The sequence below is a fragment of the Panonychus citri genome, unplaced genomic scaffold, assembly GCF_014898815.1.
Source record: "Panonychus citri isolate SS breed McGregor unplaced genomic scaffold, ASM1489881v1 Contig00040, whole genome shotgun sequence".
NCBI lineage: Eukaryota > Metazoa > Arthropoda > Arachnida > Trombidiformes > Tetranychidae > Panonychus > Panonychus citri.
This window is the reverse complement of record NW_026515445.1, coordinates 1049225-1076663: the sequence shown is the minus strand read 5'-3', so window position 1 is coordinate 1076663 and position 27439 is coordinate 1049225. Positions and strand designations below refer to the sequence as shown.

Here is a 27439-nt window from a genome sequence, read left to right as displayed (position 1 = left end):
CAAAAATTTTTCGGAAAAAATCTGTTTGGGATTAGGTGGAAAAGAAAACACTAGATGGAAACACAAGTTCCATGGGGAATTACATATAAAGGGAATCACTTTGATCTAGATGAGTTGTTTTCTCATCTTTTGTTGCCAACGTTTTAATTGATCAACTGTAGTTTATGTTCACTGTTTTATTCTCATTCTTCACTTGGTTAGCAATAAAAATGTCAGGAAACAAGGAACGAACTTTTATCATGGTTAAGCCCGATGGTGTCCAACGAGGATTAGTCGGTGAGATCATCAAACGATTTGAGGCTAAAGGTTTCAAATTGGTTGCAATTAAGATGAAACAGGTAAGCCTTTTATTGTTCTCTTTCTTTTCTCTTATCCGGCTTTCCCTTCTTTCTCCCTTTTACCCATTTGTCTGTCTGTTTTTCTGTCTACATTTTTTCATTTCCGTTTCACTTTTTTTTTCTCTACTCATTTAATGATTAAATTTAATTTAACGAATTAACTTTTTTTTTCTTTAGGCTCCTGAAGAGCTTCTCAAGCAACATTATGCTGAACTTGCTGGAAAACCATTTTTCGCTGGTTTAATCAAGTATATGCTCTCTGGACCAGTTGTCCCAATGGTACATTTACTCTTATTATCTTGTCTTTTTCTTTCTGGTCACACCTTTATTTCTTTTATTTCTTTTATTTCTCTTTATGGATATTTTTGTTAGATCTTTTTTAATAATTGTTCTTTTGTTCTTTTGTACCTTTACTTTGTTGTCCTTTTTAGGTCTGGGAAGGATTAAATGTTGTCAAGACTGGACGAGTTATGCTCGGTGAGACCAACCCTGCTGACTCTAAACCTGGAACCATCAGAGGAGATTTATGTATCCAAGTTGGAAGGTAATGAGAATCTCTATTTTCTTTTCTTTTTAAAATTTATCCAACATCCTTTGTAGTTAAAACTGTAAATTATTTTTTATACCTTTTGGATCTTTGCTACAAAGCTTTTGATCCTTTAATTTGATTTACTCTTCTCACTTTTACCTCGATGCTCAGTGGTTTTTTCCCCATTGTCTTAATCGACATTCTTCTTAACTCAACTGTGTAGTTTCTTGAGTCTAATTGTTTTTTTTTGTTCTTCTCTTCTCACCATTTAGAAACATCATTCATGGCAGTGATTCCGTTGATACCGCTAAGCGAGAAATTGGACTCTGGTTCGAGGACAAAGAATTGTCCGACTGGGCTCCAGCTCAACAAACTTGGGTTTATGAAGACTAAGTTATAATCATAATCTTCATTTTAATTTGTATCTTGATTATGTTCAATGGTTTTACAAGTAAATTAGTCAAGAAACTAAAGACACAAACAATACAACCGTATCTTGAAATTAATTGTTCGTGGCAAACAAAAATTACAGGCTGTCATCTTAATAATTTCAGGGAGTATCTCACAATTATCCTTTTCGTTTCTTTCTCTCGGTCAGTTTTGTCATCTATTATCTAGACAGTTGACTCTTGACCATCAACATCAAGATTTAACCTCTACAATAAGAGAGCAACTTCATCTCGGTCAATTAAATCATCTGGTACATCGAGGTTACGAATAGTAACAATAAGAGCATAAGTCAATATGATCGCCAAGATAATTACACTCACCAGAATCACGATATCGAGTATCAATCTATTTGATTGTTGAATTAATGTGTCATGTCTCCGAGTTGAGGAATAAAGTGATTTAAATGGATTCTTAACAATCGCCTTATTTGTTTCCGCTTCCTCTTCGTCTCTAATTTGTTCCATCAGAGAAACTTGATTCAAATTGGCGGAAAATATTTTCTCATTTAAATTTAAGTTAATCAACTTCATCGCTGATCCTTCAAGTCCCAAATCAATCAACGATTTGGTTAACAGCGATTGGAAATACGAGTCACCATCACGTGGAAATTGCGTTTTTAAATCAACACGTTGTTTGATTAGAAAATCAAAACAAGATAATTTAATCAATTTGATTGGTTTTTTCGTCATAACTGATTGTAAGACTTTACATTGATATTCACTTAGATGATTAGCTAAATCAGCTAAATCTTCAGCAATCAAACAGTTAATCAAACCATAGATGTTAACTGATAAAAAGAATTGAATTAAATTGTGAAAATGAATTGTAACCATTTTATTGTTAAATTGTCACAATTAACAATCGATTTAATCTCTTCTTCCTCTATAACAATTTACAAGATTCTAAATTGTATTTAGAGATATTATTGATTTGACCCTCACACAATTAATAGAAATTAATTGTTTGATTGATCAAGTTAATCAATCTTTTACTTTAGAGTAACAATTTAATATTCACCAGCAATCAAATTGGAACAATAAAAGAAACCACTAAATGGAGACAATCAAGTAAATCAAATTATCGATTTGTTATTTTCTTATTACAATTACAAGTCTTTATAATCAACTGATTGTGTTAATAACAATCGTAATTACAGTTAACTAAATTGAGGCGAATGTATTATTTATATTCACAGGAACAGTTAACCAATTGGAAAATCAATTTGATTTTTTATTCTCAATTTAATTAGTTGTCAAGAGAATATAATTGATTGGGATGAAAACAATCAGTTAATTTCGCAAATGATTCAATGAAATTGTGAATTAAACTCGAGAAAATAGAAAACTGTTTCGAAAACGAAAAAGAATAGAAAAGATTAAATGTTCTCGATTTTTTTCCTATGTAATTTTCTATCTAAAATTAGGTTATTTTTTCTTCTTTGTCTTTTCTATCTTCTTTATCTTCATTATCATCCTCATCTTCTAGTGAAAGGTTTCAGTTTCTCCAAGTTAATTGGATAAACAAAGAGATGAAGAAATGAAGAGAATCAAAATTAACGGTTCCATCTAAAAGGTAAAGTAAATTGTTGGTTAATTATAATCAATGTATCACAATAAAAGCCAATTGTGTCTCTTAATTGTTGAGAATCAGTGATATTTTATTCCGATTGAGTTGTTAATTTCAATTCTGCAAAGTTTATCAGCTGATTAATAAATTTACTTTCAATTTAGTTAATTGTTGGCTGATTTGACAAATGAATATTTTATTTTATTGCTGTTTCGCCATTTCGTTTACTCAGAGAAAGAGAGAAAGTTCAAGGAAAGGAAGAAGATGTAATTTTGATGATGAAGATGAGAAGATGATTGTTGATTTTTACAAAGCGGGAGCAATAATCATGATTAAGGTGGTTGCGAATTGGAAATACATTTGTTCATCTTAGTGAGTGAATATCTTTGAAATTACATTGAAATATATGGTGACTCTGTACAAGGCCATTCGGAATCAATCTGTCTCAGGGATGAAACATGGATAGCAAAAAGATATCATGAAAGTGGGTGGAAGAGGATGAGAAGGTGGGAGAGAGAGAGAGAGAGAGAGAGGAAGGAAGTGAGTGTGGATGTATGGACAGATTGAAAGGAAGAAGATGAAAATAAAGATGGAGAGAGAAAGAAGATATTTATAAATAAAAGAGGAAGAAAATTCTGATGATGCTGATGTGAATTGAGATGAGAAAGTGTTGATGATGATAATCAGCATGAATCTTATCGTTCTGTTGTTTTGTCTTCATCGTCTTCTTTTGTTATTTTCTGTTAATCTTCATCTGATCCTGAGCTTTATTCTGGAAACAAAAATCTCACTTCAATTGTTTCATTTTCCTTTAATATAAAATTTGTTTCATCTCTGTGATTCTGAATCAGGATAAACCAATTAATTCATGATGAGAATTGATGATGATCAAGATGCTGATTAAGATTATGTGTTGAATTGTGAAATTTTGTCGCTTAAAAGTTATCATAATATGATAATCATTTATGCAAACATTATGATGATGATTTTCATGATGGATCTTGATGATAACAATCAAATGGTTTCAAGACAATTTGAGCTTTCCGGCTAAAGGATAAAAAAAGAATACAATTAGTAAATTGTTATAGATTTTCATCGTAAATTATGTAATTACAATTAAAAACTGTTCATCTCTTTCTCTAGATGGATTAGGAAATTGAGATTGGATCAACTCGCTTACATACAACAATCAAGTTTGAGAAAATGTCTTTTGATGATTAACTTGATTAGTTTAAAATTTTGTCCAAACAAAAAAGTAAACAAACTTGAAAATCTAATTAAATTAAAACTCAAAGATAATCAAATTAAATTTCGTTGTAAATTAATTTACTTAGTTTAGTGAGTGAATTAATTTTTCTTCCTCTCAAATTAATCAGTTGATAATTATTTGAATCAATAGATTATTGGTAATGATTGATTGAAAGGATAACCAAGGTTTTCATTATTGGATCAAGTTAAACAATCAGCCAGTGAGTTAGTTGATTGTCAGTCAATTTGAGCAATAAGTTAATTGTTGGTGATGTAAAAAATCATGTCAATAGCTCAAGGCTTTTGGTTGGTTCTCAAATTGTTTATCACAACAATTGGATGATATTTATTAATAGAATGTCAAGTAAATGTAATTTAATTAGTTAACGATCAACGTAAGCAAAATAATAGATTTGTCAAAATGAAATAGTTTTGTGAGCAATTTAAATGAGCAAAGAAATCAGGTAACGATTAGAAACTGGATCAACAATTAAATGTTTTCCTCTTAAGGCAATTCAATTGGAAAAAATTACCATCAGAGTAAAAAGTTAATTTAGTTTCTTTCTAGTAGTTAGTTAATTGCGTTACAAGTTACCATTGGGAGATGAGGGAAAACTTTTCGTAAAGTTAATTTTCAATGGTAACAAAGGTTTTCGTTGTTCAATTACACTTGATAGTAATTGTAATCATGATGATGATGATGATGATGATGATGACTATGATTATCGTGGTATAAAGGTTTTTAATTTAATTGCATCAATTTTCAGGAGATGATGATGATAATCCAATTCGCCGAGCTGCATCAGCTAAATTACCTCTAACTCGAGTAAACTTTCTCAATGAGACGTTAATTAAATTCTTGGTTATTGTACAGACTGACCGAACCAAAACTGACCGGTAGGTACAACATTCTTGATAACAACCAGTTCCGGCATTTGGTGTTATCGGGAAGGTCGGATAAGGCTGATTAATCCCATTGTAACCCCCTTGACCATTTGATCCACTTCCTCCATACCCACCGGTGCCAGGATAAGGTGTTGATTGTGACCAGGGACGGAAAGTTGAATGAGGTCGAGCCGGTGGGTATTCAGAGGGAATCAACTTAGATGAATCAGTTTCGATGGATGTAGATGGAGTAGATGGTGAACATGAATAAGATGCTGAACAATTATGGTTCATGGGAGAAAAGGTCGTTCCGTCCGGACAGAATTGCAGATAAGATGAACCCGACCAACAGTAATAATAAGAGTTACAATTATCTGGATTCTGGAAGTAGCCATAATTAGATGGACAAACAAACGATGCCGGTGATGGACCTGAAGGTGATTTACGATGTTTAATAATCAATTGATTGTTGGCAATCAAACTACCACTTATAATGGAAATGCTAATTAAAGTTACAACTAAACTACACATGATAATTAAATTTTTATTACAGTGGTGTAGATACTTTTTGATTTAGTTAATCACAATTTAATTGCTCAAATATTGATCAGTGTGAACTCAATCAATCGGACAATAGTAATGATCAGCTAAATGGTGAAAATTGTTTCAATAATTGGTGATTTTACTCAACAAATCACCATGAAATCGATGCCATTGCCAGAATTATAATATTTGACATTTTGGTGAAAAAATTAATTGTCAGCATGATGACTATGAAAATGATGATCAAGGTAGTTTTTAGGTAGCAATTAACTGCTTATGTTATTTTATTACTAGAGAAACTTAATCAGCCTTTGCAATTTTTCACATTGAATACACAATTTATTGTGTGCTAATCAAATTGTTTGATCATCTCTTAGAAATAAAAATGTGTGATAATTTAATTGGCTTTATTTTCAACAATTTAAAACGTTAACCATTACAATTTAATCATGATTTATGGTGTACATCTAGTTGAAGATGAATAAATCTAATTGGATAATATCAAATGATGTAACAAAATTCATTAATATTAATATCGATGATTAATTTTAATCGTGTAAACTATCATTGAGAGGATACAGTTTAAATTGTTCCAGGTCATGATTAAATTGTTAAGTCACGTTGCTTTTTTTTGTCAGTTTAACAACAACTTAACAATTTAGCTAAAATGATTAAAAATCCATATCAAGTCAAGAAAATAGGAAAGTTAATTGAAAACAAATATCATTTTCTTATTTTGAAATGTAATCAGTTAATTGGAAAAACTAATCTAATTGCAATCATCAATTCACTCATCAATATCAATATTGTTATTATTTCATATCAAGTCAACGAACTTTATATTGATAAAGTATTAATGTAGACCTGTAAATCTAACGTATTAATAGTTAACTAATCAATAGAGATTAATGTCCAGTTACGTTGGATCGAAGTTAATTTCTGAATAAAGAAGCAAAATTGATGAATAGTTATTTAAGTCCAACGAAATGAACACAAATTTGAAGTTCGCACCTTTGGTTTTAAATTTCACGAAGAATGGCCTGAAAATCTCTTAGATTCTCCATCACTTTGTACTCTTTTTTCAGAACGTGAATCTCTTTATAAACAATCAAGACGAAGAAAAAAGTTCAAGTTGCTCTGAAATCGGGATCATGTTTGAATCAGAATATTGAAACTGGTAACTTTTACCAAGAACTCTAAAAGTTATCATTGAACATTATCATACATGTATTGAGATGTTCATTCATGATAATAACAAAGATGATTATTATAATTACGATGTAATTTTGATTCTATTTTTTTACTTTTTTTGAATAACAATTCAGTTGAATCTTCATCAAAAATGATGAGCAAATTGTGTTCATATATTCATATGTTTTATCATCACCATGAGAATCATGGGAATTCTTATTCTTTATGGTTATAAATGAATTGAGTTTCATCTCATCTTTGTTCATCATCATTATCAGAACCTTGAGTTTCTCTCTCACTTTTCCTCCTTTCTCTTGTTCTAATGTCAATCAATGATGAAAAAAGAATAAGATGAAAAAAAACTCAATGAGTATTCAGGTGAATTCAATTTCTTTCTTTTTCTCTTTTCAACACCATAATATTGTCAGAACTTTTTCTTTTTCATCATTCAATTTCTTCTCGAATGGAACGTGAAAAGAAAATGTAAAAATTCAGTGACATCTTAGGGAGGAGTCCAGGGAGCATGTAATGAGAGGAGACAGTAGAGATGATGATGAGAATGATAAAGTTCATTGAATGAAGATGAAATAATGGATAATATGAAAAACTAGAATATAAAGTGAGGTTTTATAATGAAATGAAAAGAGAGAGAAACTCTTACAACCGAAATGAACAAATTCTGAGTAGGATTTCAAAATTTCAGAGAAATAGCAAAAGAAAAGGAAGATATAAAACCCGAAAATCCGTTAGACTTCATTTCCGGTTCTGACCTTGGTCAGTATTTTTTCATATCCGGAATGTGATTGAAAAGCAGAAAATTCAATATGAAACATGGTGAAAACTCAGTTCAATGTTGAGTTTATGGATGAGAAAAAAACTGAAAATTATTCTATTCTCATGAAAGTTTCAAGTAATGATAATAACTGAATAGGAAATAGATGGTAAAACCAATCAACATTGAAACTATTATGTACATAATGATGATTGCTGTTCAGTTTTGCAAATTCTGAACAAGGAACGAAAAAGTTTCAGATAACTACAATAATCATCAAATGAACATTAGTCGATAATATTTATATAACAATCAGGTTACCATTAAGAAATAGAGTCTGTTATCATGATAATAGATGATAAATAAAATGATAAATAAAATGATCATCATGATAATAGTTGTTATGTTTACGAGAGAAAAGAGAAAAGTTCATCTGATACCAAATTCTGAACAAAATTTTGTAATAATAAAGAATCATAATAATAAATATCAGATTTTTTTTCGTTATTCGAAGAATTCATTTCGATAAATGATGAATAATAGAAATTTTCTGTTCTTTTGAAAGCAAATATCATGGAAAATTATAAAAACATTCTTATGATACAGAGAAAATAATGATTCTTTAAGTAACATGATATTCAGCGATATTGTGTCGTTATTGTAATCAACTGATTGAACAGATTTAATCAGAATACATGACAAAACATGATAATCCAAAGGGTGAAAGGTGATTAATTATTGAAAGTTTCCAAAGCACAAATTGATTAAGATATTATTCAATTATAAGGTTCGATAACTTAATCAATAATTGTTGATATTTGGTATTGATGATTTGAATCATTAATCAGCTGATGATGATTGATTACCTCTCATCAGTAATGATAATCTAATAAACAGACAAGTTCAAATATCATAGTATCACTGAATTGGATTAAAAATTTATCAAAATATTAGGTAATAAATGAGTTACAATTAATCAATTGAACCATTTTGTTGTTTCAATCATTCTGATATAAATAAGTTATCTCAAAATCTGAGAGCACAGATTAATGAATATCATGAAATGAATCATATGAAAGTAGTAAATATGAAAGGTATTAATAAATCATAATTGGTAATTTATGTCATAGTAAGAGATAGAGATGAATATGATCATGATGTAAATGACAAAATGAAAAGTATATGATTTTAAGTTGATCATATTGATTCTTGGAATAATTGTCAATGTGAATTAATTTCAATGTCAATTTCATGTAAGAAAATCAGAGCTCAAGAGAAAAGAAAAAGATGAAGAAGAGTTTTCTTTCTGATCAAATGAACAGATTACTTATGAACTTTTCTCAATACTGTTTCATCATCATGGATATTACATGAAGGATTATGAGTTTATGGTTATCTGAATCTTAAGCTTCTGGTTCATGGTAATCTTTAAATTCAAAAATAAATTGCTGTTTGTTGAGAGGATTTCATGAAACTCCTCGAGGACCATTGATTCTCAGCCTATTTTTGGCTTGATATTTGTTTTCTTTCCATGATAATGTTCATGGTGAAAAATTCTGAGCAACATATAAATACAGAATTCATTTCTGTTTATATCAAAGTATCAAAAGTTGGTAACTTTTTCCTAGGATGAGGCTTACATTTGATAATCTTTTCGCTTTCATAATTGTTGATACATTCAATTTCTGATACAAGAGAAAAGATCTAAATTGGGTTGGAATTAAATTGTTTCCATTAAACTATAAAAATTAATCATTTATTAAATTGTTAATATTCGTAAAAATTTATAATTAGTTGATTGTTTCACCCAAGTAATCAGAATAATATAATTCTAACCATTGTTAACAAATTACTATTCGGATTTACAAAAGCGGATTAATTTTGATTGTTGCTGATGGTACAATTTATGTATCATTATGTAAATGTTTACGTTAATCTAGAAGCAATTAAACTTTCGGTGAATGAACAATCATTTAATTGTACAAACTAAATAATTCTAGCGGTGATAAAGTTATAATATTCAGCACACTTCCACTAATTAATTGATTAATTGGATTAGAAAGTTAAAGATTAATCCATTTTTAAGATTAACAAGCTATGGGCAAATTAATTATAATCCAAATTGGATTGTGACAGAAAATGGTTAATTACAATTTAGTAAATAGAATACAAATGATTAGCAAAAACTAATTAGTAGCCCTTGAAAATATACAAATGATTAAATTGAATATTTTTTTGTCAATGATAATCAACCAGGAAAAAGAAACAGGGTAAAAGTTAATTAGTTATTGATCAATAACAATTTAACTCGAATACCAACAATGAAAAGTTCTGGAGAAAAGTTTGAATTAGAATTGAAAATAATCGATTATTGATCAAAGATATAAAAATTCATGAAAAAAAAAACATAAAGAGATGAACGATTATTTTAAATACATGGAAATACATTAGAGTAAAATGTTAAAGGTAAAAAAACAGGTAAGAATATTGAACAAAGATATTATTCTTAATCTATCAGATTCATGGTGATGAAAATTATGTAGTTCATCATGTATTCTCATTCAGTATTGTTATTCAGTATTCGGTGTATATTTGACTTTCTAATGATTAATGTCATCGGAATATTAAATGAACACAAGATTGACCTTTACCTGGAGATTTTCATTGTGTCCAGAAATGTCACTAACAATAAACCGTTAACTTTATTAACGATTGACTTATAATCATTTCAACTTTTATCTTCCCACTTTTTTTTGTTCATTTATTCATGATACTGAACATGGTCATCATTTCATCTTCTATTTTTATCATCACCTTCATTCATCTTATTCTTTTCTATTCTTGACCATTGTTAACCCATCTCTCTGTACTTTATAAATATCTATTGATAGATATTCATTCACTTTCCTGTTACTAAGTTTTCCCCAAATAATTTTGACCACTGGTCAGTTGGATAGTTTTTTTTTTCTCAACGACAATATTATCAAATTGTTTAAAGGTTAAACTTATCGAAACCATAACTACCTGTAATTATGAGCTATCTAATTACAATAATTATGTTATTAACTATTATCATTAAATTAACATCGCTTCAATCTGAACTGTATCTAATTGGATATATAACTGTAAATAATTATTATTAATTATCAGCAATTTTATTGAACCAATTTTCATTGAACCAATTGGTTAATTTTTAATACTTTGTAAGTTAATTAGTGATTCTGATCATTAAGTATCATTAAAATTGATCAGAAAAATATAGACAATCAGTAAAACATGATAGTTGAAAAATTGATTACTTTCTGAATGACTTTAATTTTATTTGAAATCATTGTACAAAACCAGAAAAAAAGTGAATTAGCAATTTGGTAATAATAACAACAATTAACTTTCATAGGTAATGATTACATGTATTGTCCAAGCAAACAATTAACTAATTTCTTACAATGAAAAGAGCAAGAGACAAAAAGTAAATATTGAAAATGAGGTAAACTAAATTAATTACTCGAGGTGAAAGTAATGCTATTGACAACAATTAACAACATTTATGATCAATAGCTAAATCAGTTCAAATTGGAATTGATAATATATTAACTACAAGTGTAGGTAAGCTAAATAATTAATTGTAATCAAAAAATTATGATTAAAACACATGAGAAACCATCATGATCATGATTGAACATTTCTAACCTTGAATGTGATGTTTTTCTGACAGAAAATAGTAACAGTCTGATGATAATCAGTAATTCAATTTTCTGATTACCTTCAGGTGACTTATTTTTTTCAGAATAAGTCACAAAATTAGTTTAATGACGATCATCATCATAACCACAACTATCATCAAGAAAAACTAATCTTCTCATGTAGCCTAATAGCAGGAAGATTAACTTGAATGTTACTGGTAAACTGAACAACGATAAAAGATTTATCTTTACCTGAACTAAAGGACAGAATAAAAATACAGGTAAAGTACTAAATATGTAGCATTTGATCATTATTTCCCTGTGATTATTAATGGACATGGAAAAGCCTCAGAGGAACATCATCATCATCACCATCATGATCAACCTGAATTCAGGGATGAATCTTTTACTAGCTTTTGCCTACTCAAGTTTACATTATTGTTACTTTGGCTTTTTCTTTCATCATCACCAAAAAAGATGAAGATGATGCTAATGAAATCTTAACATGAATGGTTCAGAATCTTCCTGAAAAGAGTTGATTGTATCTGAGAGAAGATCATGTAAATTTGTTCCCTTCATCAATCAATGTAAAAACAAATGGAAACATCAGAAATTATTTAAAGCTAATATTGATTATTATTAATAGGAATCAACAATACAAAAAAGTTAATATTGATGAGATTAAATCGTTAGCTTTTCATTTAATTTACTTTGATTGCATGGAAACATTATGATATCATTTAATCAAATTTGGTCATCATAAATGGTAATGTTCAATTGTGAGGAGAAAAAATTGTTCAAATCATAATTGAAAGTCATCAAATCAATTTAATAACAATCATGATGATTCGGTTATCATGTATACGAAAAGGAAAAGTAAATTGTATTGATTCAATATAAGGGTATCGTCTAATTTTACAGTTATTATCATTTAATTGGATACAAATACTAATGAAAAGATGATGATGATGATTAATATCTATTGATAATATTTATAGATTAGATCAGGAAATGGTTTTGATAGTAAATAATCAAGTTAATCAAAACAAGCGAACCAAAAATATGAAAATCGTAACCAAACTGAATTAGCAATCAACAATGATGATAATTACAAGATCAATTGATAGGTGACTTAAAATACAATCGATGATTAACTAGGCATACTGCAGCGACAGTAACGTCTGAGCGCGTGTATGCTGAAAAAGGAGAGAAAGAAGAGAAAGAAAGAAAGAGACTGAGAGAAAGAGACTGAGAGAAAGAGACTGAGAGAAAGAGAAAGAGAAAGAAAGAAACTGAGAGAAGAGACTGAGAGAAAGGACTGAGAGAGAGACTGAGAAAGAGAAAGAGACTGAGAGAAAGAGACTGAGAGAAAGAGACTGAGAGAAAGAGACTGAGAGAAAGAGAAAGAGAAAGAAAGAAACTGAGAGAAAGAGACTGAGAGAAAGAGACTGAGAGAAAGAGACTGAGAGAAAGAGAAAGAGAAAGAAAGAAACTGAGAGAAGAAGAAAGAGAAAGAAAGAAAGAGAAAGAGACTGAGAGAAAGAGACTGAGAAAGAGAAAGAGAAAGAAAGAAACTGAGAGAAAGAGACTGAGAGAAAGAGAAAGAGAAACTGAGAGAAAGAGACTGAGAGAAAGAGACTGAGAGAGAGACTGAGAGAAAGAGACTGAGAGAAGAAGAAAAGAGACTGAGAGAGGACTGAGAGAGAGAAAGAGAAAGAAAGAAACTGAGAGAAAGAGAGAGAGAAAGAGAAAGAGAAAGAGACTGAGGAGACTGAGAGAAAGAAACTGAGAGAGACTGAGAAAGAGACTGAGAGAAGAGAAGAGAGAAAGAAACTGAGAGAGAGACTGAGAGAGGACTGAGAGAAAGAAAGAGAAAGAAAGAAACTGAGAGAAAGAGACTGAGAGAAAGAGACTGAGAGAAAGAGACTGAGAGAAAGAGAAAGAGAAAGAAAGAAACTGAGAGAAGAAGAAAGAGAAAGAAAGAAAGAAAAAGAGACTGAGAGAAAGAGACTGAGAGAAAGAGAAAGAGAAAGAAAGAAACTGAGAGAAGAGACTGAGAGAAAGAGACTGAGAGAAAGAGAAAGAGAAAGAAAGAAACTGAGAGAAAGAGACTGAGAGAAAGAGACTGAGAGAAAGAGACTGAGAGAAAGAGAAAGAGAAAGAAAGAAACTGAGAGAAAGAGACTGAGAGAAAGAGACTGAGAGAAAGAGAAAGAGAAAGAAAGAAACTGAGAGAAAGAGAAAGAGAAAGAGAAAGAAAGAAAGAGAAAGAGACTGAGAGAAAGAGACTGAGAGAAAGAAACTGAGAGAAAGAGACTGAGAGAAAGAGACTGAGAGAAAGAGACTGAGAGAAAGAGAAAGAGAAAGAGAAAGAAGAAAGAAAGAGACTGAGAGAAAGACTGAGAGAAAGAGACTGAGAGAAAGAGAAAGAGAAAGAGACTGAGAGAAAGAAAAAGAAAGAGAGTGAATTAAAAAAGAAAGAAGAGAAAGTAAAAAGAAAGAGAATCAAAAAAATTTGTAATTAGCGGTAGCGCGTTACTATGGTGATAGATGCTATCGCTATCTAGCGTGAAGAAAAATTACTAATTTCGGGAGGCCAATCTGCACCAAAACTATACAGGTGATGAGAACCATCATCTGAACCTATTCTGAAAATTCGGTAAAGATTGGACCAAAATTACGATCGCTATCGTTCCACGAAATTTTGATTTTTCGACGTAAGGTCTTCGCTTACGCTCAGACAACTAAATTGTTATCTAATATTTGTCATCTTTTGGTTAATTTAATTGATCAACTTGAAAAGATCAGTTTAAGGTGGAAATGATTAGTTAATTAACGAGTTAGGGTATTTATCTATTCTTATATAAACTAATCATGATTATCGAGCTGATATATTCATGAGATGGTGATGATTATTTAAATTGTGATTAAAGGGAAAGTGTCCATTATGATTAAAGTGATTATTTTATTAATCATGATCAGAGTAAATGTTTAATTCTGATGATAATAAATATGATGAAAGAAAAAGTTAGAAGCGTGTAAATGATGATGATGATAATTAGCAAATATCGATTAGCTGATTTGATGAGAAAGTTAATTACTAGAATTGTGATTAGCATGGTAAACTATTTACCATCATCAGTATCAGAACAATTAATTGTTAAAGAAAAAGAAAGACAAGAATTGAGATAGAAAAAAAATTGGCAATACAATAATAAGGATTGATTGGTGTTAATTGATTATTCATTAATTAATTTGATCAATCATTTCAACTATACAAAGATGTGATAATAGTGTGAGCCCAAGTTGATTAACTTGAGAGTAATCAACTAATCAGAGGAATAGTTTTAAATTGTAGTTTATCTGCTAGTTTTACATGAGAAAAGAAGATGAAACTGATTCATTTCCATGTAATTTTTCATCTACATGAGGCTTGAGAATAGAAGAAGAAAAAAATCAAAGAATTAATCATTTTCGCTACGATTTTTTAGAGTTTGATTCTATGGGATATAATTCATTCATAGAAGTTATTTTTCTACTTGATTACTGAACTTTCATGATGATGAATAAGTGATGATTATTATGCTACGATGATCAGAATAACAATTAAAGACACACAATCAGAGACAGTTATCTTTATGGCTCAGGAGCTTTAATTGTGACTATGTTTAGAATTTGATGATTTTTCTTCTCTATCATTAGTGAATGAATTTGATGGTTTTAATCTTCGCAGGTATGACTAAAATTAATAGATTAAACAATCAAGATAAGAAAAATCAATGAGTAAATCATCTAAGTCTTATCACTGATGATAAAGATTATCAATTAATTTTAGAAGCTAAGTTGCGCGAATGATTAAAAACCATTCGAAACTCATTTTTCACGACTGTATCTTTTGTTTTCTCTCAGTTTTTTCATTCAGATTTCTTATTCTCTCTCTGTTATTACAGAATTGTTCCCAATCCGAGAGAAAAGGTTTCTCTAAATGACCGTCGGAAGGATTAACCTAATCTGGATTAAGTTGGGTTTCTATCATGGAAAAGGTTGTTAGGAATAGAAAAAGTTCCTAACAACAGAAAAAACTGTTTTTCCCTTAAGCTAACATTCAGTTTGTTTACTTGATCATTTCTCTCCCTTTGATTTATCTGAGTGATCAATAATTTGCTTGGTGATCATGTCAACATACAATTTAAATGTGTATGACAATCAGTTGATTGAAAATACCGGTCAAAGAGAGGAAAGAGAGTGGGAATATGATAATCACGTTGTTGAAATTAATGATGGTGGTAGAAAAAGACAATAATGACAAGGTAATCTCTCATTCGTCAACACTGGATAAACACACAGAGTAAACAAAATTGTAACCTTGCAGGTAGATCAAGAGTTTGGTTTGATGGACATTAGCCAAATTCATTTGATTACAATTAAATTATATGGTTCTCACTATTAAGGATTAGAATAGAGATTAGAACAGTTTAGAAAATAATCAACTCTTACCCTTAACAAGGTGGATGTTAATATGGTTGTTGATGGAGGTGGACGTAGTTTCTCCAACAATTTACCGATTGCTTTGGTGATCCAGCTTTGATTAATCATGTATCTATCCTCTTCATAGTATAAATGAAAGGTTGCCCAACAGAATGAGATAATTATTATCACCAGAACGAGTGTCATCCAAAGGTAATAGGTCCAATAGTAATTGTAATAAAGGCAACAAATATTTTCACCACAACAATATTCATGTGAAGATGAACACAAATTATGGTCACAGTAATAATTGTAAACAAAATTGAAACGAGTCAACAGGATAATAAGGGATAGTAGATTAACTGAAGGATTAACCATTTTTAACTTCATCTTGTTTGTGTTTTGCTAAATTGTTAAAGTTGTTGTTCCCGTTTGATGAGATGATGATAATGATGATGTTGATTGAATAACATTGAATTTGGAATTTTTTTTTTCTTCTTCTCTTTTTGTTGTTGTTTAAACAAAGATGAACAAAAATCAACTCACAATATTAGAAACGAAATTTCAAGATTAACTATTGGACAATATGGTTAGAATTAAATGTAACGATAAATAGAATAAAATTCTCATGAAAAGATTCAAGAATCACCAGGAACTTAGACCATCAGAATTGAATCAGAACTTGAGAACAAATCAAAACAAAACCTTTTCTCTTTCTCAGTCTCTTTAATTTGCTCTTCTAAAAAGCGACATCTGCCGGTAGAAAAATCGAATATATTTTTTTTCTAAATTAAATTAACTAATTAATTGTTCCTTTTTCTAACAAATGATGTTTATCGACGATCAAATGATTAGAATGGAGAATTTCCGATAAAAGAAAACAATTAAGCTTAATTATTTCTGTAGGGTGTTTTTCTTGTTTGTGGATTATTAATATTCTTGTGATTAGTTGTTGATGAATTATTGTGATTTTAATCATCAAAGATTCAAATCGATTTCACTTTTGTTTTAATTGTCTGATTTTTGGTGGTTTTTTTTCCTTGTATATATGACTAGAACTCTCAACGATAAATTGAATTGAAGGTTGAGCGTTCAAAAAGATACATCTTGTATTATTATTGGTTACAATTAAATTATCATGATACTGATGCAAAATATGAGATCCATGTTGATTAAAGGATAAATGTGATTAAGATTAGATTAAAATGTTAGATTAAGTTATTTAGATCAATTTGTCGTTAATTTGTTGGTTATTCTTTCTTTTTGGTTTCGTCTCGTCTTGGAATCTCTACCTTGGGACTAGATTCATCATTTTTCTTGGCTAAAAAAGAAATGAACAATAGAAAATAAGGTTAATCAATTGGTCGAGGTTTTGTATTCCAACGATTGATTTACCTTTGGAAAGTGCGTGAGCAATTGCATCCCAAATTCCACCCATGAATAGGGCACAGAATAAATTTTCGAAAGGTACAAATGGATCGTGAATTCCAAGAAGTATTGATGAAAGTTTAAAATAGACGAAAAATATTACAATTCCAAAGTAAACAAGTGCATGAGGAACTGAAATCCAATCAGATTTTTTGTCGATAATGAAGATAATTGAAGCAACAATCGATGCTTTTGTCGGACTATTGATAACAAAAAAGAGAGGGAAGATAAATAAATTATAGAGAATTAGATTTGATTATGTCTCGACCATTAGTCGTAACTTACAAAGTCGGGTGAGAAGTTCAAAAGCGTTCGGAGTCCATGTTCCCCTCATGAGTCTCTCCATAAGTTTCATGAATCCTGATCCATTTCCTGAAACAAGCAAAAGTATTAATAAGAATGAATGAAACATTGGAACGATTTTAATTTCTATCATCATCATGATATTACCTTTGACTGTTCCAATAGCGATCATGATAACATAACCATTCGGATAGATTTTGGATGCATGGAGGACTCCATCATGAACCTTTTTACACCTAATGACTTCTTTCATGGTGGCCAGAACAATCTTACAGGGCATGAATTTACACATCTTGTAAATTACATCAGCTGGTGAATAAAAGATTAGGTACCAAATGACTGTGGCCAGAAAAACTTGATTCGGATTCTTGAAAGCAGCAACAATCGGTTCTCCAAGCAGAAAATTGGCCAAAATCGAACCTGCGAAAATGTTCAACATGCACGATAGCCAACAAGAAAATGGATGTTTACGAGAAAATGGATGACCAGTTGATCCAAGATCTTCTCGAATATAAAGACAACTAATGATTGCATGAGCCATTTCGAAATAGGGAAACATTTTCATCTTGGTCACTGTATTGGCGATTTCTAAAAACTGTTCAGGATCCATTGTTGTCTAAAGGAGGTTTAATTTGGCACAGTTAAAGAGAGAAAAAGAGAGAAAGATTAATAGTTAGCTGGAAATTGTCACCAACTAATTAAAATTGTCACAAGGTGTAAGTTAAATGAATGAGAGCTCGAGAGATGAATCGTGTTGATTGGTCCAAACCAGAAGATGAACAAGGCATAGAAATGGAACGTTAGAAAAAACAAAGAAGAATATAAGTAGACAGTGATTAAGAATATGAGACTGTCAAGATTGTTAAGTAAATAAGATAATTAAGTAGAAATCAACGTTTGAGAATGAAAATTGTTTCTCTCCAACTTTTAATTGTAAAGGTTGTTCAACAAGGATAATTGTCTAAATGGTGATGAAGATGAAAATCACTGAAGAGATGAAATAACTTTCCTTTGTTACAACAAACATTAAATTAACATTGATGAGATTACATTTGAACAATTATTTTTAGCTATTAGATTAAAAGGAGAACCTTGAATAATTGCTGTTAAATGTAGGAATTGATGCCAAGTTAATTGGTGACAACAATCAACGGATTAAAATCTCAATGGAAATGACAAAAACCGAATCAGCAAAACAATGACCGGTTCATTGGTGAGAAAAAGTGACAACAAACTTTGGCGCTTTTTTCGAATTTTCTTTTATTTGTTTATTCGCAACTTATTGTGATTAGTACATTTAATCAAAATCCATTGGTTCGACAATCGTGTGTTAATTAAGTGATTTAGCAAATTCTAAAAAGTTAACAGGCTCATGTTCATCTTTGTCCTGCGATTATCGGAATAATGAAGTAGCGTTTGTGATCATCATCGAGTTATTGTCCAATTGTCCGACTTGAGGTTGTTTGGTCTCGAAACTATTAATTGAATATCGTCATGATTGTCAAAATTGATTCTATTGATTGGTGACCATTCCTTTGATTGTCCGAACCTGGATGGTGATTAACAAGTCCAACGATAAATAGATTAAAAGAAAATGTTTAACTATGAAAAGAGCTTCTTTCTTTAATCTGTTTCGTATGATTGTCCATCAATGGATTAAGTGGATTAACCATTAAATAGATTAACAAAAAAAGTATAAACATTTTACTTTAAACTGATTATTAAGACAATCGAAACCAATTTAATCGACTAATTGATTTGATGGAAATTTCCATGAGTATAAAAATCGCCCACTGGTCAGTCTTTAGTCTCATTAGTATTTCGTCCTTCATCTTGATCGCATTGATTTTAATTGATTCTCTTATCAGCCTAAATTCACCAACAATTTACTCATTCATCAACAATCAACAATCAACAATCATGGTAACTGTCAGCAATCAAATAACAACCACAACAACCAACATGTTGATTATCCCAACAACTAAAAAAACTTACGATTTGGTTTTGAAAAGTGACACCAACTTGATTATCGAGCATTGTAAGTAATTAATTAACTTTTTCTCCTCTAAATTTCCATTATCAAAACTCAATCATCGATTGAAAAAGAAATCACAATTAGTTGAATTAATTTTTTTCGCCAAAAAAATTCTCAGTTAAACTCACATCATTTTCTCTGAAAATAGTCACTCACTTGTCTATTTTCACTATTTTTCTGTATCACTTTTTGTTGTTTTCTATTAATTTTGTTTCTGTCAACACTTGATTTCTAATTTAATTTGAATGAAGGTAAGAGATTAATTAATTGTGATTTAAGATTAACTCGCCTGTTGGATTAATCGGTAGTGTCCCATTTTCTATTCTAAATGATGACATGTGTTCATTTCATCAATTCTCTTCTGATTTCTCTTCTCTTCTCTCTTTCCTGTCTTTTCCCTTTCTTTTTTCCATCTCCCTCTCTTTGGTTTTTCTTTCTTATCTTTTTCTTTCCTTTTCTTTTTCTCTTTTTCTCCGCACTTATTTTCCATTTTTTTTCCTCATCTAATTTTTATCTTTTCTTTTTCCATTTCTCTTTTTGTTCTTCCTCTCAATTTCCCTCTCCACCCTCAACTCTACAGCTCCATCATCAATGTCCAAAACGAATCACCGGAATGACAGGGACAAAGATAAATATGAATCCCCAAACCCAAGGCGAGTTCATACCATCATGTCCCAGGAAGATGTGGCTGCCGGTAAAAAATCGTTTTGGCCTGAATTGGAAATCACAGGTAACTGACGAGCCAATGTTATGCGACATTTTCTTCTCGATTTATCTTCTCTAACTCTCTTCTGAAAAATTTGTCAGCTGATACATGGAATCATTCACTTTGTTTATCAATCTTTCAAAAACTTCAACAATTTCTCTCCCTAATGAGACTCATGTGCATATAGAATCAAACAATTTGGTTTCTAACTGATTTTTTGTTTTTCTCTTCTATTAGGCACCGTGCGAAATTTAAGTCCAAATCTTTGGAGCCTTACCCATCTAACATCACTCTATCTCGACAATAACAATCTAAGCCGAATTCCATCTGACATTTGTAAACTTACCAACTTAATTCATTTGGATCTATCAAACAACAAACTTCGTACGTTACCATCTGAACTTGGTGATCTTATTAAACTTCGGGAACTACTTTTAAATAATAACAGTTTACGAGTGTTACCATACGAACTTGGTAAATTATTCAAAATAGCTAATCTAGGTAGGTGTTAATACTAATATTCACTTATTATCTGTGAACCAAATCAACGTTTAACGTTTATATGTATTTTTAATTTCTGCTGTCCTTGAGTTTTGTATTTTCCCTATTCACTTTAAACGTGTTTTAATCAATCAATGTTTTTCTATCCAATGCTCTATTCATAGGACTTGACGGTAATCCTCTCACCCAGGAAATATTGGTCATCTACAAAGAACCGAATGGCGTTCAAAAGCTGTTGGAATATCTTCTTGACAACCTCGTTGGTGAGTTGCGAATTTAATTTTGGTTATTAATTTACTACTCGATTATTTTGCAATAATGAATGAATGTGCAATAAAGAAACATGAAAAAATTCATCTCTTCAAACCCGATTCATGCTATTTCGCTCTGATTATTTCTTAGTTAACTTCGACCCCGTTCTTTTAAATCATCCCTACAAATTGTTCTATCCCATTCTTATTCATTATCATCATCATCATTATCATCCTTCTCTTCATCTCTCTCTCTCTCTCTCTCTCTCTCTCTCTCTCTCTCTCTCTATTATGATAAATTGCTATTAGTTGAGTTTAACAGTAACATAACCAGTTCTAGTAGTAGGCCTCAGTACTTGTACCTTGAATGAAAGGTAGAAAGAGGGAGAGGGAAGAAAAACGGGAGTATGGTGAGAATGGTGATAAAGATGATGTAAACGAGTGAGTGAGAGAGATAATAGTGAGCAAGAAAACTCCTTCACCAATCTGTGTCATTCAGGATCCTTTCTCATCAGCATTTCACTCTACATTTAGCTCGAGTGAGCTTCACATTGTGACAATTTAGTTTTATGAATAAATGCCTATCAATGAATTTCGAGCGCTTCTTTCTGACGGTATCAGTAGTTTGGGGTCTGAAGATTCTTCAGGCAACTCAGAAAAAAGTTTACCTCGAGTAATTAAACCCCGAAAACGACGTAAAAAAGATCGTAAAAATGCTCAACAACAACATCAACTTTTTTTGTTACAAAACCAACAACAATCATCATCATCATCATTACATCAGAAACATCAACAGTGTCCTCAAATTCAGTCTCAACAACAATACCAATCTCCTAATGGATTAACTAGTTCCATTGAATCATTAAGTGTTAATTATCTCGGATCAGCTGTATATTCATCAAATTATCAACATAACCAAAATCATTATCATTTGGTGCCTTCTGGTCAATTCTGTTCAGGACGTGACACAATGCATTATTTTCCGTTCATGTTGACCTACGGTCAGACAGGTTATCATCACCATCCATTTGCAGGCTCAACTCATCCTCATCATCCTGCTTCTGCTTCTTCTGCCCCATCAACACCACTAACCGCTAATTCAACAACAAAACCCTCTTTATCTTCATCCTCTTTACCATCATCATCTTCATCTGTAACATCATCACCAGGTTACAATCTTCATCATGCAAACCATTCAAGCTCAATTAACGGAAGTCAAAAGTTAAGCAATTACGGATTAAACTATTCTACTGATCTCATTTTGGCTCCCGGTTGTGGGTATGGTCTAGAAGGGTCAACTGGCCACTGCAAAGGGGGTGGTGGTGGTATTGCGACTACAAAGAAAAACTGTGATAACATTTTCTACATCAATAATAGTCCATCTTCATCTCCTTGTTCACCTTTGCCGAGTAAAGGAGCTCATTACCACCAACAAGCCCACCTTCATCTTCACCAACAACATCCTACGAATATCATATCAACTCCAACGGGAACACCATCGACTCGTCATAATCTACAATCAGAATGTCCGTGTCTCGATTGTCTTTCACCTACTTTAAACTCATCACGTTCATCCTCTTCCGCCTTTCTTACACCTCCAATGTCTCCATTAGTTGAAGTTAATAGTTTCTTTCATCTTCTCCATCACCACCAACAACAACAACAACAACAGCAACAACAACAAAAGCAACAACATCCACCCCAGGCTATCTCCTACCAGAACAATGAAACACCCGAACTGCAACATCGCTGTTCATCTGATGGTTCACTCAAATTATCTGAACCACATAATCCTGAACTTGAATTCAGCACAAGAATAGTAACTAATCCAAGCGGTGGCCGAGACTTGGAGATTAAATTTCTTAATCTTTCCGGTAGTCGACAATTATCTTGGCCTGACAATTCACCTCCAGTTCAACATCCACTCTCTCCAGTCACAAATTATCCTTCATATTTAAATCACCAACAAGAATCAAACTCAGGGTTTTCTATAAACAGTTACGAACGTGAGTTTCAAATCGCGAATTAAGATTTTGAAACATTAGTTGATCCGAACCTCGATCCTTGATTACACTCATTTCTTCATAAACTATTGTCCATTTCAATGCTATTACTATTTTCTTATATTCAAGTATTTCTTTTCGTGCGTGTTTCTTGCTCTGTGATACTTTTCGATTGGTACCTATTTGCGTTCACACTCGTTCATTGTTATTATCCCAAATTGATTGCTTCTTTAGGTAACTTGATTGTAATTGCTTTACTTCACTGAATCAACAATTGTAAAAAAATTAGTTGATTCAAAATGAACGAAAGCCAATTGAAATCAAGGCTAAATCACTGCAATCGTATCGTTAATTTGATACTATTGGCACTTATTTTGATCTAATGGTTTACTTTTTTTCTGGTCACTTTTCTGGCTTCAATTTGCTAAATATACTTGATTGTTGTTACAATAACCAATCAGTAGATTCATTCACAAATCAAAGTTAATTTGAATTGAATTCTCTTTACCTTTTTAAACTTATATAATTTGAAAAATTTCTCAACAATTTCTGATTGTTAACTCGTTCTCATACATTCATCAGCCTTTTAGTTGATCAGGTTAATGGTTGTTGTTGATAATGATGATGAAAAGAACGACTTTTTCATGAAAGTTTGTTGGCATGATGAGAAAAGAGAACGATGGAAAATAGTTCAGTATTTACTAACCATCTCTCATTTTATCATCATCATCATCATCTTTTTCATCATGTCTTTACTGGCTCATTAACCTTCAATCCAATACCGTTGGTTAGATGCTAATTGAATTTTTGATTCATCGCTCATGTATAGCAAACATTACACACTAATTGTAACCATGATCATCTTTTATTCAATTAATCAGAAAAGATGTTGACTTGTCAGCTGATTATTAGTAATCAACTTATTGTTTAGTCTTTGCCAATCTTGAGATTATCTTTAGATTTCGACACTTATCATATTTTCATCTCGTCAAAGTTTCGCCTAATTGTTAGTTTAAACTTTTCGTGTAGTGTAAATATCATAAGCAAAATAATTATGACTCTAGGATTTTGAAATAAATATCAATAGTTAATTGTTTGATTATGATTAAAATGCACATTATGATTTTATCTCTATTATTATCATCATTATGTTGCTTTTAATGTTAACTTTGTTTCGCCACATTGACCAACACAATTAAGGTCACTCTCATTATATTGACCTGACTCTTTTATCTTCATTATTATCATCCTCATCTCTCTCTCTCTCTCTTTCTCATCTTTCTTTCTTTTATCATCCTCGTTCTCACTCTTCTTCTTCTTCTTATTCATCATCATATTCTCCTATTTATTTACCCTTAACTCTCCCGGAAAACCCGGAACTTTTTACCCCAATCTCAATCTCCTTTGAAATTTTTTCTTGTGCAAAAAAACAGGTAACCTTTTCTCATTCATTACTATTATTGAAAAAAGGCCCACCCTGGTCATCTTGAATTCTTGTTCAAGTGGTCATTACGATTATTATAATCATGAGAAGAGGATAATCTTGTTTATCTTATTGCTCTTATTTTATCTTCTTTTGTTTTTCTTTTGTTTTTCTTCTGTTTCTTTATCATTATTCATGCATCAATTGTCAAATAATCAACTAACAAAATCAAGAAATCAAATGATTACCATTTTGATTGTTCATCGTCAATTAATCTTTCTCATTATTCTCGCTTTTTCACAGTCAATCACACTCGTCCACCACAAAGACCATGGATAAGTTTAGGAACTCCAGATAGAAGTCGAACCACCTCGATCTTTACTGTTATGTGTTATAATGTTCTATGTGACAAATATGCCACTAGACAAATGTACGGATATTGTCCCAAATGGGCGATGAAATGGGAGTACCGTCGTGGTAGTATTCTCAACGAAATAAGAACCTACACCGCTGATATAATATCTCTCCAAGAATTGGAGACAGAACAATTCTACAACTACTTCTTACCTGAATTGAAACGTGATGGATATGATGGTATTTTCTCACCCAAATCTCGAGCGAAAACAATGTCCGAAAATGAAAGGAAACACGTCGATGGATGCGCCATTTTCTACCGTACCAATAAGTAAGTTTCACACTCAATTATAATTCCATCATTTAATTTTGTTTGCAAGTTCATTGTTTCAGCAATTTTCGTGCCTGTAAAGATGAATAAACTTTTTCTTCTTAATATAAATATTTACTAACTTGTTCTTTTTGTTGATCATTTCAGATTTACTTTAATTAAGGAGCATCTTGTTGAATTCAATCAACTGGCCATGGCCAATGCTGAGGGTTCCGATGACATGTTAAATCGTGTGATGACAAAAGACAATATTGGCTTAGCTGCGCTCCTTCAAACCAAGGAGGGCGCATTTGAACCAGGCCTATTTCCAGATCCAACTCAAGCACAACATCCAATCCTTGTCTGCACAGCTCATATCCATTGGGATCCCGAATATTGTGATGTTAAATTGATTCAGACAATGATGCTTATGGCCGAGCTTCGACAAATCGTCGAGGATTCAGCGATCGCTTTTAGACCTGGTGCATCTAAACCGGATGCTAACAATGTTCCCTTAATTTTATGTGGTGATTTAAATTCTCTACCCAATTCCGGTGTTATTGAGTATCTATCAAATGGTCGTATCTCAGCGGATCATGCTGATTTTAAAGAATTGGGCTACAAGGATAGTCTCAAAAAGTTAGGAAGTAGTAACTCGACCGTCGATAATAAAACCGAGTATCTCCACCCGTTCAAAATAAGCCGGGCCTATCAAGACGACGTAATGCCCTACACCAATTACACGTAAGTACAATAGTTTTTTTTTTACTATTTTCAGCCTCAATTAAACTCACAATTTAACGAGCAAATCAAACAATCAAGTGACAACCATTAACATGAAAAAGTATAAATGAATAATAGATCATCAAGTTTACCGTTTAAATGAATGAATCAGTGTCAATGGTAAACTACAACAAGAGAGAGAAAAAACTAAATGAATACAGGAAATTATCTTTATATTTTTCTATCAATTTCTTTTAATTAAATCACTTGAACACAATGCTGTTAATGATGATTATTAACACAATGTATCAAATAAGGAAGGGGAAGGATTTATCAAGAATATTTAAAGAAACTAAATGAATGATTATTGTTACAGCACAAAGAATTGAGAATGTTTTTTATTTCTACCTGTTTATTGTTACCTTATTTATATAAAGTTCTTGTCTCATTTTAACGCTATTCGATTGCTGATCGTTAGAAGAAAAAAGCTTTATCATTGTAGCGACAATTTAACCTTTAAGAACAATTAACGTAACGTTTTCCTTTCGTTCTATTAACAGGTTCGATTTCAAAGGTGTTATCGACTATATTTTTTATAGTAAACAACATATGTCAGTTCTTGGACTTCTTGGACCTTTGGATGTCGAATGGTTCAAAGAGAATAAAGTTGTCGGTTGTCCCCATCCTCATGTACCTTCGGACCATTTCCCGTTGATCGTTGAATTCGAACTGACACCACCTTCTTCAAATCACATCCAACATTCGAATGGAATTCTACTGAGAAGATAATCTTTCTTGAGAGGAGTGAATATTTTTAATCAAGAGTATCTTCTACACACAAACAACACAACATCACCATTTTCTCAACACACACACACACAAAAAAAGCTTCTACAAATTCAACGAAAACACAAAAACAAAACATCCTATTTCCCTCTCTCATCATTATCATCCTCATTGTTTTTGTTTCTCTTTTTCTGCTCTTTTCCTCATTTTTCGCCTCCTCTTTCCTCCTCTTCCACCCACTCTTTCCTCTTCTATAATTGCCTATCTTTAATCCTAATATAATCCTTTATCTCTCTCTCTCTCTCTCTCTCTCTCTCTCTCTCTCTCTCTCTCTCAATGGGCTCTTTTTAAGTCCAAGTTATTAAAAAAATCAAACAAACAAAAATACAATTGAGTTTATCCCTAGAAAACTAATCGACTCAATATTTTTTCATCTCGTGTTTCTTTCCAATAATATACTAATTATAGTTTCTAACGGGTTAATTACAGATTGATCATCAATATGATTGAAATAATTAGTTTGTTTTCCAATAAAAGTTATCCATTTGTTATCGAGTCAAAAGTAAAAAGTTTTACCTTCAACGTTGAACTTTAAATCGTGAGATTAGATTAAATCCAAGTGTTCATCTTGATTGTGATTCTTAAATTGAGATAATTTAAATGAGTGTTAATTATCTAATATCAGATAATAATGAAATTATCTTCATCATCTGATTACCTCCTGGTTCATTCTTGTCCAGGACGTGTCACTATCTATTGATGGTGGCCTACGGTCAAACAGGTTATCATCATGATCATCACCCAGACTCATCCTCATCCTCATCCTCTTATCATCCTGATTATGATTCACCTTATTATCAAATCGGTAACAACAAAATCATCTTCATCTTTATCATCACCAGGTTACGATCATCATGCAAACCATTCAGGCTCATAAACTTCAGA

At 31.4% G+C, this 27439-nt stretch overlaps 3 protein-coding genes across 6 annotated transcripts; 2 read left to right on the top strand and 1 right to left on the bottom strand.

Annotated features, from left to right (window-relative positions):
- Positions 1-109: 109 nt before the first annotated feature.
- On the top strand, positions 110-1356 carry LOC128397943 (nucleoside diphosphate kinase A-like). The gene is made up of 4 exons (XM_053358736.1): positions 110-338; positions 516-617; positions 770-882; positions 1140-1356. The coding sequence occupies exons 1-4, from the start codon at positions 165-167 to the stop codon at positions 1258-1260; spliced, it is 510 nt and encodes a 169-aa protein (XP_053214711.1). The 5' UTR covers positions 110-164; the 3' UTR covers positions 1261-1356.
- A 15300-nt stretch (positions 1357-16656) lies between these two features.
- On the bottom strand, positions 16657-18579 carry LOC128397939 (trimeric intracellular cation channel type 1B.1-like). The gene is given in 5 exon segments (XM_053358733.1): positions 16657-16992; positions 17067-17299; positions 17385-17394; positions 17397-17471; positions 17550-18579. Coding segments are annotated over 5 exon segments (852 nt in total). The 5' UTR covers positions 18013-18579; the 3' UTR covers positions 16657-16921.
- Positions 18580-19288: 709 nt separating this feature from the next.
- Positions 19289-26904, top strand: LOC128397924 (CCR4-NOT transcription complex subunit 6-like-B). Of its 4 annotated transcripts, none has more exons than XM_053358704.1 (7): positions 19289-19440; positions 20018-20167; positions 20381-20644; positions 20809-20907; positions 24625-25006; positions 25154-25729; positions 26269-26904. In XM_053358704.1, the coding sequence occupies exons 1-7, from the start codon at positions 19323-19325 to the stop codon at positions 26495-26497; spliced, it is 1818 nt and encodes a 605-aa protein (XP_053214679.1). In that variant the 5' UTR covers positions 19289-19322; the 3' UTR covers positions 26498-26904. The 4 variants fall into 4 exon arrangements, with proteins under 4 accessions (XP_053214679.1, XP_053214681.1, XP_053214682.1 ...); XM_053358706.1 differs by lacking the exon at positions 19289-19440 and adding an exon at positions 19569-19688; XM_053358707.1 differs by lacking the exon at positions 19289-19440 and adding an exon at positions 19602-19741.
- The last annotated feature ends 535 nt before the right edge of the window (positions 26905-27439 follow it).

Excerpts from the sequence above, each read along its gene's own strand:
- LOC128397924 (XM_053358703.1), top strand. The coding sequence starts at position 21,473 with ATGCCTATCAATGAATTTCGAGCGCTTCTTTCTGACGGTATCAGTAGT. Across the intron at positions 22,902-24,624 it reads TTCTATAAACAGTTACGAAC|TCAATCACACTCGTCCACCA; the intron begins GTGAGTTTCAAA and ends GCTTTTTCACAG. Across the intron at positions 25,730-26,268 it reads ATGCCCTACACCAATTACAC|GTTCGATTTCAAAGGTGTTA; the intron begins GTAAGTACAATA and ends TTCTATTAACAG.
- LOC128397943 (XM_053358736.1), top strand. The coding sequence starts at position 165 with ATGTTCACTGTTTTATTCTCATTCTTCACTTGGTTAGCAATAAAAATG. Across the intron at positions 339-515 it reads TTGCAATTAAGATGAAACAG|GCTCCTGAAGAGCTTCTCAA; the intron begins GTAAGCCTTTTA and ends TTTTTTCTTTAG. Across the intron at positions 883-1,139 it reads TTATGTATCCAAGTTGGAAG|AAACATCATTCATGGCAGTG; the intron begins GTAATGAGAATC and ends CTCACCATTTAG.